The 17,351-nt window shown below is 42.1% G+C and overlaps 2 protein-coding genes across 7 annotated transcripts in view; one reads left to right on the forward strand and one right to left on the reverse strand.

Annotated features, from left to right (window-relative positions):
* LOC147102764 (netrin-1) overlaps positions 1–14,653 on the forward strand; it is a 247,306-nt gene extending 232,653 nt beyond the window's left edge. For 4 of the 6 annotated variants that reach the window (XM_085963549.1, XM_085963551.1, XM_085963550.1 and 1 more), the window contains one exon: positions 12,324–14,653. In XM_085963549.1, the coding sequence (XP_085819675.1) occupies positions 12,324–12,652 (329 nt within the window). In that variant the 3' untranslated portion in view covers positions 12,653–14,653. The remainder of the gene's footprint in view (positions 1–12,323) is intronic. The other 2 variants (XM_085963552.1, XM_085963553.1) reach the window with 1 other exon arrangement.
* A 69-nt stretch (positions 14,654–14,722) lies between these two features.
* The window catches only part of stx8 (syntaxin 8), a 160,501-nt gene continuing 157,872 nt past the window's right edge, over positions 14,723–17,351 (reverse strand). Inside the window, exon 9 of the transcript XR_015073090.1 lies at positions 14,723–15,569. The gene's annotated coding sequence lies outside the window, so the exon portion shown is untranslated. The remainder of the gene's footprint in view (positions 15,570–17,351) is intronic.

The following is a 17,351-nucleotide window of genomic DNA, read 5'->3' on the forward strand; positions in this document are numbered from 1 at the left end:
GGCTGTCACTTTTGACAGTTCGCAGCCGTTCTGCTTTCTGTGCCGGTTGGATGATGGACTCCTGAAACCTAGAGGAAGGCTAAAAAGGTAAGTACAGGTAATTTAAACTTCTTTACACACTTTACACACACCAAACACACTTACCTTTGCACTCATGCACCCATCACTCACCTGAACACCGACATCTCGACCCCTCCAAGTCCTTCAACCCGACGGCCCGACTCCTCTAACCTGGCGTGGTTTGGAGCCGTCGGGAATCCCACAGTTCAAGATTAAAAATAGGGATTAGGCTAAAAACTGCCTGTTAACTACCTGTTAACAGGCAGTTAATTGTCACTAATCCCTTCCCGCCTCGGGTCGGCGGGTCCCAGTGCGGGGCGGGTACCCGCCTCCTTTGAAACTTACATGGAGGCGGGCTTTGGGCGGGATGGTGTCGGGACCCCCGATTTCGGGAATTTAACACCCCGCACGCCTCCAATCCCGACTCCACGGGTCAGTTAAAATCGAGGCCTATGACTCTATTTATGAAGCCCAGGATCTTGTATACTTTTTTAACCGCTTTCTCAACCTGCCCTGCCACCTCCAACTATTTGTGCACATATACCCACAGGTCTCTCTGTTCATGCACCCGCTATGGACTTGTATATGGACTTTCAAAAGGTGTTTGACAAAGTACCACATAATAGACTTGTTAGCAAAGTTAAAGCCCATAGGATTAAAGGGACAGTGGTAGCATGGATACAAAATTAGCTAAGGGTCAGAAAGCAGAGAGTAGTGGTGAACGGTTGTTTTTCAGACTGGAGGGGTGTATACAGTGATGTTCCGCAGGGGTCAGTATTGGGACCACTGCTCTTTTTGATATATATTAATGACCTGGACTTGGGTATACAGAGCATAATTTCAAAGTTTGCAGATGATACGAAACTCAGAAATGTAGTAAAAAATGAGGATAGTAACAGACTCAGGAGCACATTGACAGACTGGTAAAATGGGTAGATGAAATTTAACACAGAGAAGTGTGAAGTGATACATTTGGGTAGGAAGAATTAGGAGTGGCAATATGAACTAAATGGTACAATTTTAAAGGGGTGCAAGAACAGAGCGACCTGGGGGTGTATGTACACAAATCTTTGAAGGTAGCAGAACAAGTTGAGAAGGCGGTTAAAAAAAGCATATGGGATCCTTGGTTTATTAATACAGGAATAGAGGACAAGGAAGAAAGTTATGCTAAACCTTTATAAAACACTGGTTAGGCCTCAGCTGGAGTATTGTGTTCAGTTCTGGGCACCACACTTTAGGAAGGATGTCAAGGCCTTGGAGAGGGTACAGAAGAGATTTACTAGAATGGCACCAGGAATGAAGGACTTCAGTTATGTGGAGAGACTGGAGAAGATGGGGTCACTCTCCGTAGAGCAGAGAAGATTAAGAGGAGACTTGGCAGAGGTGTTCAAAATCATGAATGGTTTTGATGGAGTAAATAAAGATAACCTGCTCTAATGGCAGAAGGGTCAGTAACCAGAGGACACAGATTTAAAGTGATTGGCAAAAGAACCAGAGGCGACATGAGGAAACATTTTTTTTACTCAACGAGTTGTTGTGATCTGGAATGCACTGCATGAAGGGTGGTGGAAGCAGATTCAATAGTAACATTCAAAAGAGAATTGGATAAATACTTGAAGAGAAAAAAATTTCAGGGCTATGGGGAAAGAGCGGAGGAGTGGGATTAATTGGATAGCTCTACCAAATATTCTGGCACAGGCACGATGGGCTGAATGGCCTCCTTTTGTGCTGTAGCATACTACGATTCTCCTGAAGAGGGTGACTCATATGGCTCATGTGCACTGGCAGCTCAGCTGTACCTCGCCCAAGTGCCCATTCATCAGGCGTGAGACCGTATAGTGTTCCAGTGACTCAGCAAGTGCTCAAACTACAAAAACACTTGATAAAAGTCTACTGTTGATTTCAGATGTAAATTACGAATCAGCAAGCGTTAAGCAGATACAGAGAGACAACCCCTCTGTATGAAGGTTTGAATGGGATGAGGGAAAATAGTTTTGCCTGAATCATTGCAAAATCACTTGCCAACACCTGACATTGTTAGCTGCCGCTTACTGTAAGAAAATAATTGGTCTGCATGGTGGTGACATGACATGTCAGAGCACCAATCTTGCGTGAGGAAGTGATGAGATACAAGCCCAACTTGCAATTCTCTACATGCTCAGTCTCTGGTCTTAGCAGTGTCACTGGGAGGAGGCTTTAATTGCTTCCCTACAGGGAGTCAGCCTGGGCCATTCACAAACTTACAACAGTTGACCTCCAAGCAGCACTGGCAGAGGCATGTGAGCAGGACCCCATGCTGTCAGCTGTGGATGAATGGGGTACAACAGAGAGCAATCGTAATAGCTAAAGTGGGCAAAAGTACTCCGAAACAGTTTTTTGGTTCTTAAGGAAAAGTGGCTTTTTAAACCACAAGATAACTTTTCCTTAAGAACCAGAACGTTATTCCAACCTGTTTTAACGGCTGGTGTACACAGAAAGTTTAAACAAGTTTTTTTAATACGCCAGATTGTTACTCACTGGGACTGACCAAACAATCAAATGCAGAGTTATTTAGGGAAATTGAAAGAACATACAAGGCATGTCAGAGTGGAAAAGCACATAGGGTGGGAGAAAAGACTACAAGATGGGCACCAAGGTTGGTTCTGGAGGAATAAAGACAATAGTCACCACGATCAGATAAAAAGGGGTGTAAGTGGGCTGAGAATGATAGTCAGTGAGAATGGAGCTAGGAGTTGAGGAAGCAACTCAGGATACTGAGAAATGAAGTAAAATGAAAGTGGCGAAGGATCTAGATAGGAGGTAGGTACTGTACAGGAAGCATAAGGAAAACATACAGAGAATCAAGCAATTTGTTTATTAGGGCAAAAAGTAATTGCTTTTAAAAGAGTCAGGGTAAACACTGGGTGACCTGTTATATTTGGATACAATGGTTGTATTGAAAGGCATTTTTAAAATGACAGTAAAACAGTTTCATGAGAGGGAGCCTAAAGCGGTATTAATGTGGTTTACTGAGAATGATTCTCAACAAGTGGTTGAGACAATGATACAGAAAGCAAGGAAAGGGTTTCATTAATAACTGGGTTAGGGTTTGAGGTAATCATAATCTTCTCAGGCAATTGATTTGAAACTAGGTGGCAGTGACTGAAGATGGCAATTTTAACTGAGAAACAAACTATACATGGGAGGAAGCAGGTAAGAAAATAACTTGACTCAAAATAAACAACTGCCTGGAAGGTACAATTAATCAGTTATGATTTTTGAATGTAAATAGGACATTCCAGGTAAGGATTACACTTTCCAACTAGAGAGTGACAAAGGAGAGAATCTCTGTGAACATATTTTTTAATTATCCCTTATATTAAGAGTCTTGGGAATTTTTAACCATTGGAACTTCAGTTTTGGACCTTAATTTTCTTGGTAAATTCAAAGTAATGCATATTGGTGTGAATATTAACAACTTTGATTACAATATTTATGTAGAATGGTTATAGTCTGAAACAATAAAGCAGGGAAAGATTGAAATGTTGTAGATTGGCCTTTAAAACAAAACCCCTCTGTTGTGTGAAATGTTAGATTAAACAAGCGTAGATTCAGTATCAAACTGACAGTATAACATCAGAATGTACTGATTCGTCTGGTTCTTCAATAGTCACCATACAGCTGATCCATTAGTTCATTATCCAAATCTAAATTAACAAATTGCTTTATCTTTGCCTTTCCAAAATGACTCAATCTTGGATTATATTATATAGAGCCATAGCAAATGCACATATCGGAACACTGGTGATATAACTGATAGCTGTCTGATTTTGTAATACACCTAATTTTGTAATACACCTAACACTCGGCGACATCGATCTGCCTCCCGACATCGCCCGACCCCCGGGACCAGCGTGGCATCCTTCCCCAGCCGGAAGTCAGCGCAGACCGCGCAGGGAACGCAAGCAAAAGCGGGGTAAGAGGGCCGGTATCCAAAACAGGCTGAAGAGGGCCCCACACAAACCCTCCCTCCCAAGTATTTTCCTGGCCAACGTCAGGTCTCTAGAAAACAAAATGGATGAGATCAAACTGGATCTCTCCACACAGAAAAGGACAAAGGAATGCTGCGCCATGATCTTCACAGAGACCTGGCTGAACAACGGCATCCCTGACACCACCATCCAGCTAGAAGGACGCACGGTCTTCCGCGCCGACAGAACTGCAGACTCCGGTAAGAGCAAGGGAGGCGGTTTGTGCATTTACACTAACAATGCCTGGTGCACTAACACGGACATAATCGATAGATCCTGCTCGGCTGATTTGGAATTCCTCATGGTAAGGTGCAGACCCTTCTACCTGCCTCGGGAATTCACGGCTGTTATCATCACTGCGGTGTACATCCCACCACACGCTAATGCCAAACTAGCACTGAAGGACCTCTACAGGGCCATCAGCGAACAACAAACTGCGCACCCAGACGGAGCTTTTATCGTCGCGGGGGACTTCAATCACATAAACCTAAAAACTGTACTACCGAAATTCCACCAGAATGTCTCCTGCCCCACAAGAGGGGAGAACACACTGGATCAAGTCTACACGAGCATTGTAGACGCTTATAAGGCCGTTCCCTGCCCCCACCTGGGGAAGTCTGACCACCTCTCCCTGTTTCTAGCCCCGGCATACAAACCGCTCATCAAAAGAGGGAGAACATCAGTGAGAGCAGTGAAAGTATGGCCAGAGGGGGCAGTATCGGAGCTTCAGGACTGCTTCGAACGCACTGATTGGGGCATGTTTGCCCATAATGACATCGAGGAATACGCATCCACAGTGCTATTCTACATTAACAGCTGTGTCGAGGTCGTCACGACCCATAAAAATATCAGGACATACCCCAACCAGAAACCCTGGATGAACGGAGAGGTCCGCTCACTGTTGAAAGCACGTGACGCAGCATTTAAATCTGGCGACGCGGCGGCTTACAGTGCAGCTAGGACCAACCTAAAAAAGGGGATCAGGACTGCCAAAAGGAAACAGACACTGCGGATAGAGGATCATTTCCACAACAACTCGGACCCCCGGCGCATGTGGCAAGGCATCCAGTCCATCACTGACTACAAGGGCAAAAACACCAGCCCCCCGGTTAGCGATGCCTCCCTTCCGGAGGAGCTTAACAACTTCTATGCTCGCTTCGACAGGGACAACAGGGAGCCGGCTACCAAAGCCTTGCCACCCCCGGAAGACCAGGTGCTCACTCTGTCGACCTCCGACGTAAGGGGTGTTCTTCGCGGAGTGAACACACGAAAGGCTGCTGGACCGGATAGCATCCCTGGACGGGTACTCAAGGAATGTGCTGATCAGCTGGCTGATGTCTTCACCGCCATCTTCAATCTGTCATTGGCCCAGGCAGTAGTCCCTACATGCTTCAAGACCGCTACCATTATTCCTGTGCCAAAACAAACGGCTGTGACGTGCCTGAACGACTATCGACCTGTCGCACTCACACCCATCATAATGAAGTGTTGAGAGAGACTGGTCCTGGCTCACATCAAAGCCAGTGTTCCCGCCTCTCTTGACCAACACCAGTTTGCCTATCGTGCAAACAGATCAACGGAGGATGCAATCACAACTGCTCTACACTCGGCACTGAATCACTTAGATGGTAAGGAGACCTACATCAGAATGCTGTTCATAGACTACAGCTCAGCATTCAACACTATTGTCCCCAACAAGCTGGCCACCAAACTCCACACTCTTGGCCTGAACACTTCCCTCTGCAACTGGACCCTGGACTTCCTAACAAACAGACCCGAGTCTGTCAAATTAGGTAACCACACCTCCCCCCCCCTGACCCTGAACATGGGGGCCCCACAAGGATGTGTGCTGAGCCCCCTCCTCTACTCCCTCTTCACCCACGACTGTGTGGCTGTTCATGGTTCCAACACTATCATCAAGTTTGCAGATGATACCACGGTAGTAGGCCAGATCACCAACAACGATGAGTCAGCCTACAGGGAGGAGGTCCAGCATCTCGTGAAGTGGTGCGCTGATAACAACCTGGCCCTTAACATCAAGAAAACCAAAGAAATCATTGTGGACTTCAGGAAGTCTAAAGGCGGAAGTCACACCCCCATCAATGGGGCTGTGGTGGAAAGGGTGGACAGCTTTAAGTTCCTCGGAGTCCACATCACGGAAGACCTCTCCTGGTCCCTCAGTACCTCTTCTCTGGTGAAGAAGGCCCAGCAGCGCCTATATTTCCTAAGGAGGCTGAAGGGATGTAACCTGTCACCCCTGATCCTCTCTAACTTTTACCGCTGCACAATAGAGAGCATCCTGACAAACTGTATCACAGTATGGTATGGCAGCTGTAGCTACTATGACCGGAAAGCCCTGCAGCAGGTAGTCAAAACTGCCCAACGCATTACCGGCACCCGGCTACCGACCACAGAGCACATATACCAGAAACGCTGTTTACGGAGGTCACGGTCCATCATCAAAGACCCTACCCACCCCAGCCACAGTCTGTTCGCCCTCCTGCCATCTGGGAGACGCTACAGATGCATTCGCACCCGTACGACCAGATTTAGGAACAGCTTCTTTCCCAGGGCTGTCATCCTACTGAACTCCACAAATAAAATCTAAAGCCTGCACATCTGCCAATGCACTTTATTAAGGTTATGTTTATGTTAATGTATTACAAGCCAAATATATGTTGAATGTTTAAATGTCTTAATCTAAATGTACACTCTCGGGAGCCGCAAGCCTACATTTCGTTGTACTGCACTTGTGCACTAACAATGACAATAAAAGTTGATTTGATTTGGTTATATAACACTGGGGAAAGTACTCAAACACACCCACATTAGACTGACTCCTTTTTGTATTGACTTTATTAACATAACAGGAAAAGTACATTCATTCACACACAATGCTCTTATACAGGTTGGATACTACACAGTGGAAATATAGGACATCCTCAATAAAACAGTGCAGTTTGTTTATATGTTACTGTACAGTACTAGTCCTGTCCTTTTAACAAGCTTTGTCTACCTCATTGGTACTTCACATTCTCTTTTCCCTGGTCTAGTTTTAGCTTATTTTCATCTCGAAGCACCATCACCCCTCAGGAATGAAAGGTTTTAGAATTTATGGGGGAAAAAGTCAGTTGTTTGCGCCTCCCGTTAGCGCCTTAAGAGGGCGCCAATTGGGGTGCAAAGCAACTAGCGCCCGGGCGCGGCGATGTTTGCGCCGCTCGCGAAATTAACGAGACATTTTGCGGCGGCGCTAAACACTACCGCCACGATCTCCTGCGCCGGCAGATTGTGACGTCAGTCGAGCGTGCAACACCCCATTAGCGCCCCGGACCGGATATTGAGTGGTGCCTCCTGCCTTACCGCCTACCGCTAGCAACGACAGGTTGAGGGGAGCGATATGCTGTCAGAAAGGGACTGGGGGAGCGCTATTTAAAGGCGACCGCTTCCTGCCTTTTTTTGTCGGTGACATTTTTGCACCACGCATTCTGAGAGAGAGAGACTTCTGGAGAGATTCAACGCTGTGTGAAGGAGTTTTGGGTACTGAGCAGCACTTTGCAGGTTTATTTTGATTTGCCCTTCCTTGCTTCACCAGCACTCTGAGGTAGCACCTCACTCCTCGGCCTTTGCGCCTTAAGACAGGTGTGAAGCGCCTGATTTAGCGCTCCAATCACCTCCAGGGGCGATAAAAGCCAAGTTTGCTGTCGGAGGCGACAATTAGCGCCAGGCGCTAAACTTTGCGCACGGCCGATAACGCCGCCCCAAATGGGGCGATACCGAATTTTTCCCCCTATATATGTTTAACATATCCTCCCCTGTGCTGCTATTATCCTTCTTCTTTCTGTCATGAGCAAGGGACACTCTGGGTCACACACCCGTGCATCACTGCCATTGATATCACTTGGTGATCAGCTGGTAGGAAGTGCACAAGGTCAAATCTTCCCTGCTGAGATCAAGCAGGCTACTGCTGTGCTGTGACCTGGCTAAAAACCAGTGAAATCCATGCACTAAGAACAGATGACGTTCAATCCCAATTAAGGGCTACGACTCAAATCTGTGACTCTATAGGTCAGGACTTCAGCAATCTACTGCTAGGTCTACTGTTTCCCTCTGTATTATCACTGTTTTAGCATTTTTAATTACTTATATATCTCTCTTATTTTGTGCTCCTGTCAAGTCCCTCTATACCACAGACATTAGCTGGTCAAGAGTGGTCAAGTGACTTGCTCCTCAGCCTCTACTGTTTTTTCTCTGTGTTCACCCATTAGAAGCTAATTAAGAGCAGCACTGATTGAATTGCCTTCCACCTTTTGCTGTATCCCAAGTGGAAATTCCCAGCTTTGCATTTTCAGAACTGTTTTATTGGAGATGCTGGATCTGAAGCATCTTCATGCAGACTGTCAGTACAGCAATGAGCTGCACTATATTTAAAGTGCTTTTATATTTAGCGCTTTTGCAGTTCAGTTCACAGGACAGCAACATTCACCCATATTTACATTGCTAACACTTGCGCAATTATCCCTACAGCACAATCATAGACCCACCTGCCTGGTACAGGGTGAAGCCAATTGTTGCACCTCTACTGCCACCCCGGCAGATATCAGCTAACTCAGCACAGACCTTCTGGATCTGTATGGCTTAGTTACTTGCTGTCTTTACCAATGGAGACATTGAGGGCGCTATGAAAGTTTGTACTTTGTTTTTGGTTGAATAAACGTATGCCAGTACTTACTTTGAAAAGCTATTTAGTTTAGAATCACTATACTTGGCAACATTTATAGATAATAAGCTACATCTCAAAACAGGACACATGAAATGAAACTAAGTCAGAAATTACTATCATTGAACAGGTTAAGACTTCCATTAAAATAGTGGAGAAGAATTTGATATAGATTGTGACACAGATGTATTTAAGGGGAAGCCAGATAAGTATATGAGGGAGAAAGGAATAGAAGGATATGTTGATAGGGTGGGAGGAGGCTTGTGTGGAACATAAACACCGAGTGTTCAGTTTCTGTCCTGCAAATTCTGATATAAGCATTTTAAGCGTTTATACTTTAACATTGTTAATAGTAATTTGCAGCCTTGTGAAAAAAGCGAGAATCTATGGAAAATCTTTCACAGATCAGGAAGAATTTTACATAATGCAGCTTTACTAGTGCTTGAATTTGAGTAATTTCAGCACTAAGGTTAAAAGCTTTTACAAGTGCAGACTAGTCAGATTGACCATTTCCTTCAATGTGGTTAACCCATTTCTTCTGTCTTTCACTGTTTATTCTTGTTACTGTTCACAGAACTTCTGTTGTACATCTCTGTAAACTAAGAAAATGTCTTAGCTGCAGATTAGAATAGTATTATAGCATCTTAAAAATTAGCCATAGATTCTAGCTCTTTTCACATGAAGCTGCAAATTACTATTAGCAATGTATGAACCCGTAACATTCTTATATCAAAGTCCTCTCCACTAATAACTTAAAAGTTAACGCTTGTTATATTTCCCACTGGGAATCTAACTAGAATACTTTTGCTGATAATTCATTCTTTGTTGGTTTACACTAAAGATACAGAGTGAGATTTGAGCTGTATTTACATCAAATGCTCACCACAGCTGTGAAAGTCATGGCCCTGGTGGTTAATTCCCATTCCCAATAACAGACTGAGGGTGTGGTGAAGTGGGTGAACTATCAGCACCTAAACATACAGACTGTGACTCAACCCATGGGTGGTTTCATCATTATGTTTTATAGAATCTGTTCCCTCCAATGTGCCAAAGAACAACTTAGGTCAAAGAACCCAGCCTTGTTTTCAGAATACAACTGTTATATGGGATATCTAAAGCCTTCCTTTCCATAAGAAACATTGTCTTATTTTCAGTTGTTAGTAAATCCTGTACCCTGACATTGGACACCTCCAGATAGATGAACTTTACAAACAGATTTACAGAATGCAATATTGCTTCTGTTGTTTCAAGACATGTTACTTTCCACTCAGTTCTGCCAAATGCATTTTCCCAGCTTTCCCTGCTCCTCAGTCGCCTCCTGCATTAGGCAGATTTCCTTTTCTTCTCAGTAGAAAAAGGTCAATTGTTTGAGGAACTGCTTCCTCGCTGCTTTCCACAACAATGAGCCAAACACTGAGGCACAATTGAATCAGTCAGAACCAGTTCTGTTTTCATGATGCCACACATCATAATTAAAAACAGTGGAAGGGTTCACAGTACTCTTTCAGAAGGATGGCATGTACACTGGTGTGTGGTAGACTTTTACAGCACCAGAGAAACAGTCAGGCACGGATTAACAAAGGCAGTTGGAATGATCTTAAGCTCTCAGCATTAACCCTCTGATTGCAGGCCATTCCTCCTAGTAGTGATTGGGATTTCCCAACACCAGTTTCTCAAATCGGTGCTGGGGTAAGCTGCTCGTATCTCAATTTTTCAATTACAATATAATATACAAAAGAAGGTGGGAAAAGACCATCAGGCCCGCCCCATCTGGTCATGATGCATCCACACACCATCGACCCACCCCTCAACCAGCAGATTGCTGCAGTCCCAAAAAAACATTGTACAATTAAATCACAGTCAAATTCCCCTCCCCTCATTAGGGAAGGCGCACTGATATTTAGCTGGGCTACTAAATAAGAGTGCTTAATTTTACTGGCACACATTTCTAATGTCCGACATCATGACAGATTTGTATGGAAGACATTGAAAATTTCTTTGACTTTTTCTTAAAATTTTGAAGCATATAAACATACTTAAGGCTATCTCATTCTACTTGTATTAAAACAAAGAGCTATACAGTTTGATAATGTAGCTATTGAAAAATATGAAATTCTACCAGCTGTAGTCAACATAATTAACCAGTAAGCACGGTGCATATAATGAAATAGGTCCATTTTTAAAATTTTAAAAAGTGACAAACCTTATTAATTGTATTTCAAATTTTTATTTGAAAATCATTTCGGGACTATTTTGAATGAATTACTGCACTAAACAGTGTGAAGAGCTCTGAAGCATGCTGGGATAGTTACCATCTCCACTAACGTTAAATCAACTGTTTTCTAACCTTGGGTTCCAAAACTCCACCAGAACAGCTCTCCGATGAGGATGTTGCTGTTGACTATTTGAACTAAAAAATGAAAACTCAACAAAAGTAGTCTGAAAAAATTAAAGTCTGCAGAAATTAATCAGAATTGTTTGTAAATGTAATTTTTAAATGCGCTACTTCAGAAAATCTCTAAATGAGCAGAAAGTTACATAAAACACTGCTTAGAGCATTAAAATGTCAAGGATACTCTAGGTACAAGGTAGAAGTACTCTCTAAGTTGGTGTTAAACCAGAAAAGATTTGCAGTAGTTGGACAGAATGTGACTTAACAGTAGGTGCTTCTGGCTGCACAAAGCACAGAATCACATATGCAAAATCTTCATTTAATCATAAAGTATAGCTAAAAATATTGAAAACTAGCAATGAACAGAATGGCAGTTTATAATTTTTTAATTTAATATTAAGGTTCACTTGCCATAACTCAATGCGAATAGAATACTTTTAACTGGTATTGTTTAGAAGGGAAGAAAAGCGAGTTTAGAATACTGAATGACCAGCAGAAAGAGTAAGAATGTGCGATACAAAGGCAAATGACCAGGGCAGACAGAGAGCATGGACAGTGACAAACTGCCATTGAAATCTGCTTTGTGGTTCTCACATGTGCAGCTAAAGGAATGTAAGCACATTATGAACTACTGTTTGACAACTAACAGCACACAGTAAATTTCCTTAGGTATAAACAATCACTTGTTCTAGTCTTTCTAATTAGCTTCCAGTTTAACAGTTCTTAACCTCTGGAACAGAAGCAGTGCAGATTTTCTGATGTCTGATCAGTTTTCTCCCCCCTGCTTTCTGTATTTCAACATTTTACTGTGCTGATTAAGAATGATTTACCACCATGTAGGAATAATCTTCTTGTACTTGGGCTAGGGAAGAAAATTGGTTTCTAAGGTTTCGATTATATCCTCTGTCAAACATTAATCAGTTTCTTATGTCAAGTTTATTTCATAGCCCTGAGTCTCGCTGCATCTTCTCTGCCCCAGATACTATAGAAACTGTTGCTATGATAATAATGAGTGGTCATCCAAACAACTAGGGTTAAAGCTCAGGGTTGTGGCTGCATTTGAAGTGTGAAGAATTTACTTGCTGCAATTTTTAATGTGTAGGACAGCTTAAATATTCTTCTGTTCCTTTCTTCGTTATTGCAGCTGTTCAAGCCCACATCTTGAAGGCAGAGAAGGCTGGTGAATGGTGGAAGTTTACAGTGAATATCATCTCGGTGTACAAACAAGGGGTAAAACGGATACGGCGTGGCGACCAATTCCTGTGGGTCCGCTCAAAGGATGTAGCCTGCAAATGCCCAAAAGTCAAAACGGGGAAGAAGTACCTGCTCTTAGGGAACGACGAGGATTCTCCTGACCAGAATGGGGTTGTAGCAAACAAAACCAGTTTGGTGATACAATGGAGGGACACGTGGGCAAGGAGGCTGCGAAAGTTCCAACAGAGGGAGAAGAAAGGCAAGTGCAAGAAGGCATAAAGAGAGACTGTGCTGCTTGATTGTGAGCAGGAACCGATGTTAGGATAAAATTAGGAACTTGTGAAGGAACTCATCTAGCAGTTTGGGATTTTGGAATTGCCAAGTTTGCACCTAATGCTGATTTCAAATTCAAAAAATAAACAAGAATACAAAAAAAGATGGACTACTCTTTACATAACAGCTCCAAATGTTCTGAAATGAAGGACATTTGTTTCACAACCAAAATCCTTTCACAGTTGCTCTTCTCTGCATAAAGCAGTGTGATTTTTGTTAAAGGGGCACACCATCACAAACTGTTGATAGTGGACAATTGCTGGGAGTCATGCCAAGACTGGTATGATCCCGACTTAAGCCGCTAACTTTTTAGCTGTGTAGTTAACCTAAAAATGTTTCAGTTCCACTCTTCTTCCCCAGCCCAGCTTACATTCGGCACAGTATTCAGTGTTACATTGTAAACAGATCTGCCAAGAACTGCAGCCTTTGGCAATCATTATGGACATTATATTCCTTACTACAATATTTTCAGAGACGGTGGAAAAAAATCTCAAAAAACCTTCAAAGTGCCATAGCAACACCTTGTTTCCTTTCACTTCATACCGACATTCATCTCACACGTGTTAAGTTTGCTGGTGTTTTCTCAATTCTAGGCTGTTGATTGTTCTGCTTACTGTACATGATACAACATTCTGCTCCCAAGATTAAAGCATTATGCCCCTCTGATAAATTCTCCAAGCTTGTGGTGCACCTATTTTATAGATGAATCATGATAAATTGAATCCACTAATGACCTGCAAAAAGACTGGCAGCAAAACAGCAAAATGCTAAAAAAAAAAAAAATTTAAATAGAAAAAAAAACCCTTTCAGTATAAAATTACTGAAATAAAGCTATATTTTCTTTTCAAATGAATTCTGTTACAGGTTCGCAGAATCGCTGCACAAGAACAAAAATGAAGTAAATTCACCGACACTTGGTTCTTGTGTCCCTCTTCAAAAACCTTAGCATATAGTCAAAATCATTAAAGTTTCTATTTGTATAGATTGTACTTCGTTAAAAGCCTTGGATAGATTTGAAAGTACTCTCGACTGAAAATATAACTTTTTTTTTGATACAACTACGACTAGAGGATGTACCCGATTCCTCTTTCTACACCCGACAGGCCCGTTGGTTCAGATCCATCACCTACACAGTAAACTTCACACCTACATCTGTGTAACTGTGTCGATGATTACAGGCAATGATTTACTGCTTGTTCCAGTGACCAATTTCAGTTCCACTGGGGCAAGGTGACATCTCAACCTTGCTGATCAGTATCTCCATCAAGCAACCAACTCAGGTCGCACAAATGACCCTTGCCTTCGCTGTGACCCTGTTTACAAGTGTGTGCAGCTCATTCTCTAATCGATCACAACAGCAGACTAAAAAATATAAAGTGTAGAAAAAAACTAACATTAAACCAGTACATATTACCACTTTTAAGACATGGCATAAAGTTGATTTCTTAGTCTAAAAAATAAGAGGTACTAAAGAAATGAATGAGTTTTGTAACAGGGTAAACATCCTCAAGGTACCTCGGTTACAGTTAGCGTATGAAGACTATAAGACTGACAATAATTGGAAGTGTGTTTATATTGATGTAATGTAGTTCTGGATAAAGACTTTTATATCAGTTCAGCCATACTCCAGCTAACTTAGACTTTATTATGACTCTTTCCCCTGTACACAGACCTGTCGGGCTCTGCTTTTACCTGTTAATAAGTTGAACTGTAAATGTTGTTTAGTTATGGTCATTGCATAGTTTGCAATGTTTTCCTACGATGCATACTAATATATTATCATTATTATATATGAATATATTTAATTACACATAAAAATTTGTGGATTTTTTTGGTTGTTAGATGGCTGTAATTGAACCAGACGTGAACATGTACTATAACTGCTGAACACCCACACTTGATAGAATTAAATCCAGAATTCAGTTGAATAAAGTCTTGTAAACAATACCACATAGTACTTGCTGTGGATTATTCTCAATGTGAATTTTGCACATACAAAAGACACAAATCGCACTGAAAAAGCAAAAGAAATGGAATCCTGTGAGGAACAGGACCAGGCTGCACAATTTAGGTCCTTTGACAGATTAAAATTCTCGCTGTGCTATGTTCATACGACAACTGATACTCCAGAGTGCGTTAAAAAGCAGCGATACGTGAACAGGTTCAAATGACATCAAACACAAAAGTGCAGCTTGAGTAATTCATGAATAACTGTCTGAACCCAGGGATGTGTTGTTGTCTTGTAACACAGTCCCCATGCAAGTATTATTCTTCATAACACAGACAGTATTAGCCAGAATTTTCAGATTTTTTCCTTTCATGAAATTCAGATGAAGCATTGAGCAGTAAATTTACAGAAATGTTACGTAGGTCAAATTGTGATATAACATTTAATTACCCTTTAATACTGTTAGAAATAAATATTAACTGGAAGCATTGTTTTTGCTCAGAATGGACGCTATCCATTCTGCTCAGAAATACAAAGATGTCTATGACAGACATTCATAGCAGGTTTGGCCTATGTTTATTGCATTTAAATCCAGATATATAGTATTGGCATTTGCCAATGACAGGACATGGGACGCATGTAGATTACTAGATGACTGGGAGTAAGTTAAAAGGCTGTACATGAATAAAGCTGCTACCACTTGGTACATTAACAGGCCGCGCAAACCAGAAAGCTTTTTGTTTCAGTTCCTGGCCTGAGTTGAGTTAGTTGTTTTCAGCTGCGGAAACTGGTCCTCACCATTCCCAGGGTCCTCCACAACCAAATAGCCCACTGACCATGTCGAGTTCACAAGTTAAGAATAGCCAATTGAGATTCCGGGGGTTGCGGGCACAATACCCCACCAAAGGTCAGTGCCTGTAATGAAAGGTAAGGAGTAAATAGGGAAGAAATTTGGGAAAAATTACAAGATTCTAAAGTACAGTTTGAATGGCTTATAAAATGTCACTTGAATCCTTAAATTCCATTATAGTCTTCAATAAACCCTGCAGTATCTATTACTTTACAGAATATATAACACATATGTAATTGTACAGTTGACGTTACTATTTGTGATATATTTTGGGATTTTCAACTGCCTAGGTTTCATACTCTGCAATTCCCTCCCTAAACCCCTCCAGCTCCCTCTCCTCCTTTAAGACCCTCCTTAAAACCCGCTTCTTTGACTACGGTTTTGGTCACCCCTCTGAATATCTCCTCCTTTGACTTAGCGTCCGTTTTGTCTTTACGCTTCTGTGAAATGCTTCAGGATGTTTTCTACATTAAAGGCTCGATACAAATGGAGGTTCTTGGCGGTGGTGTTATTGTTGATATCCAGTGACATCTGCTGGAAAGGCATATGCGTGGGCCAGATCGGGTTGTTACGGTCCACGTGATCCAATAGCCCAATAACATTTGGGGGAGAATTTCTTTGTTTGCTTTGTGTCGTGACATCAGACCACAACTATTCTCCCCCCAAACATGGGTGTCCAGCTTCATACAGGAAACTTTGGTTTATCCGGAGGTTAACTGTCCGGAATGCTCGAGCCACCGGCAAAAATCAGGGGCCGTTTCGTTAGGTTTTTTTTCTTTTCGTTGCTTTTTTTTCCACCAGTCAGGCTCTGCAAGGTCTCGCTGAAGCTGTTGCTAAGCTACAGAGATGCTTGCAAGGTACGGCCGACTGTTTAGAAGCTGTTGCTAAGCAACAGGGTTTGTTGCCAGATGCAGAGCTCAAAATCTCCGTATGTTTCAACATTAGCGCTGGTTTGTCCGGCAGTTTTGATAGGACGGCAACAGATCAGTCCCGTCGGTGCCGGATAGCACAAAGATTCCTGTACATGAACAATAGCTATTTGGCCAAGGTACTGCAGAGCCACCATTGTCCATGGAATCCGAGCATGAGTTGTTGCCTTCAGGAAAAGATCATTTAGCGGGAAGAAAATTAAAAAAGAACTGTTTCCTGGCAGTGCCCAACTTCCAATAAAATTAGTCAAGTAATGAAATTTGAAAACAGTGGACGATCAATTGTCATTTCTTTTCACTGTTGCAGTCACAGTCTATTCAGCTTCACATGATAACGTGCAAATATCTGTTACCATTTCACCATGTGATCAAACTACCTTTAGAAATGCAACCAAGGGGGCAAAAAGGGAATATATTGAGTGTATAATCTGACTAGGTACAATTTGTTCCTTTGGTTTGTTTTGGGCAAAACCACTGAGTTCATTAGTTTTGGTGATTCAACTGACTACATCTTGGTAAAATATGTAAGATTTTAACTGTTCTCAATTTACATCATGTTCTCAAAAACACTTTAAAAAGGGGAAAAATAGTAGATTAAATAGTTTAGGTTGGAACTCATTGCCATGTAGGGATGGTAGCGTTTTGTCAAAAACTTAATAGAAGATATTGGGCAGGTTCTATACAAAATATCAGTTGTGGCATTTTATACTACGTCACCTAAATTACTGTCCACAACAGCTCTAATTAACTAATACAATTTATTTGTTAAAGTATCCCATTTACATTGTATTCTTTAGTTTTACAGGGCGTCACCTAATTTTCACAGGCTATCACTTAATAAAGCAATAATGCTGTTTGGGCTATTACGTCCCAATATGTTATTTTGGGAGTTAGGCCCGGAAAAAGAGGCATCACAAT

The sequence above is a fragment of the Somniosus microcephalus genome, chromosome 21 (assembly GCF_052327205.1).
Source record: "Somniosus microcephalus isolate GS21.2 chromosome 21, FLI_Smic_1.0, whole genome shotgun sequence".
NCBI classification, from domain to species: domain Eukaryota; kingdom Metazoa; phylum Chordata; class Chondrichthyes; order Squaliformes; family Somniosidae; genus Somniosus; species Somniosus microcephalus.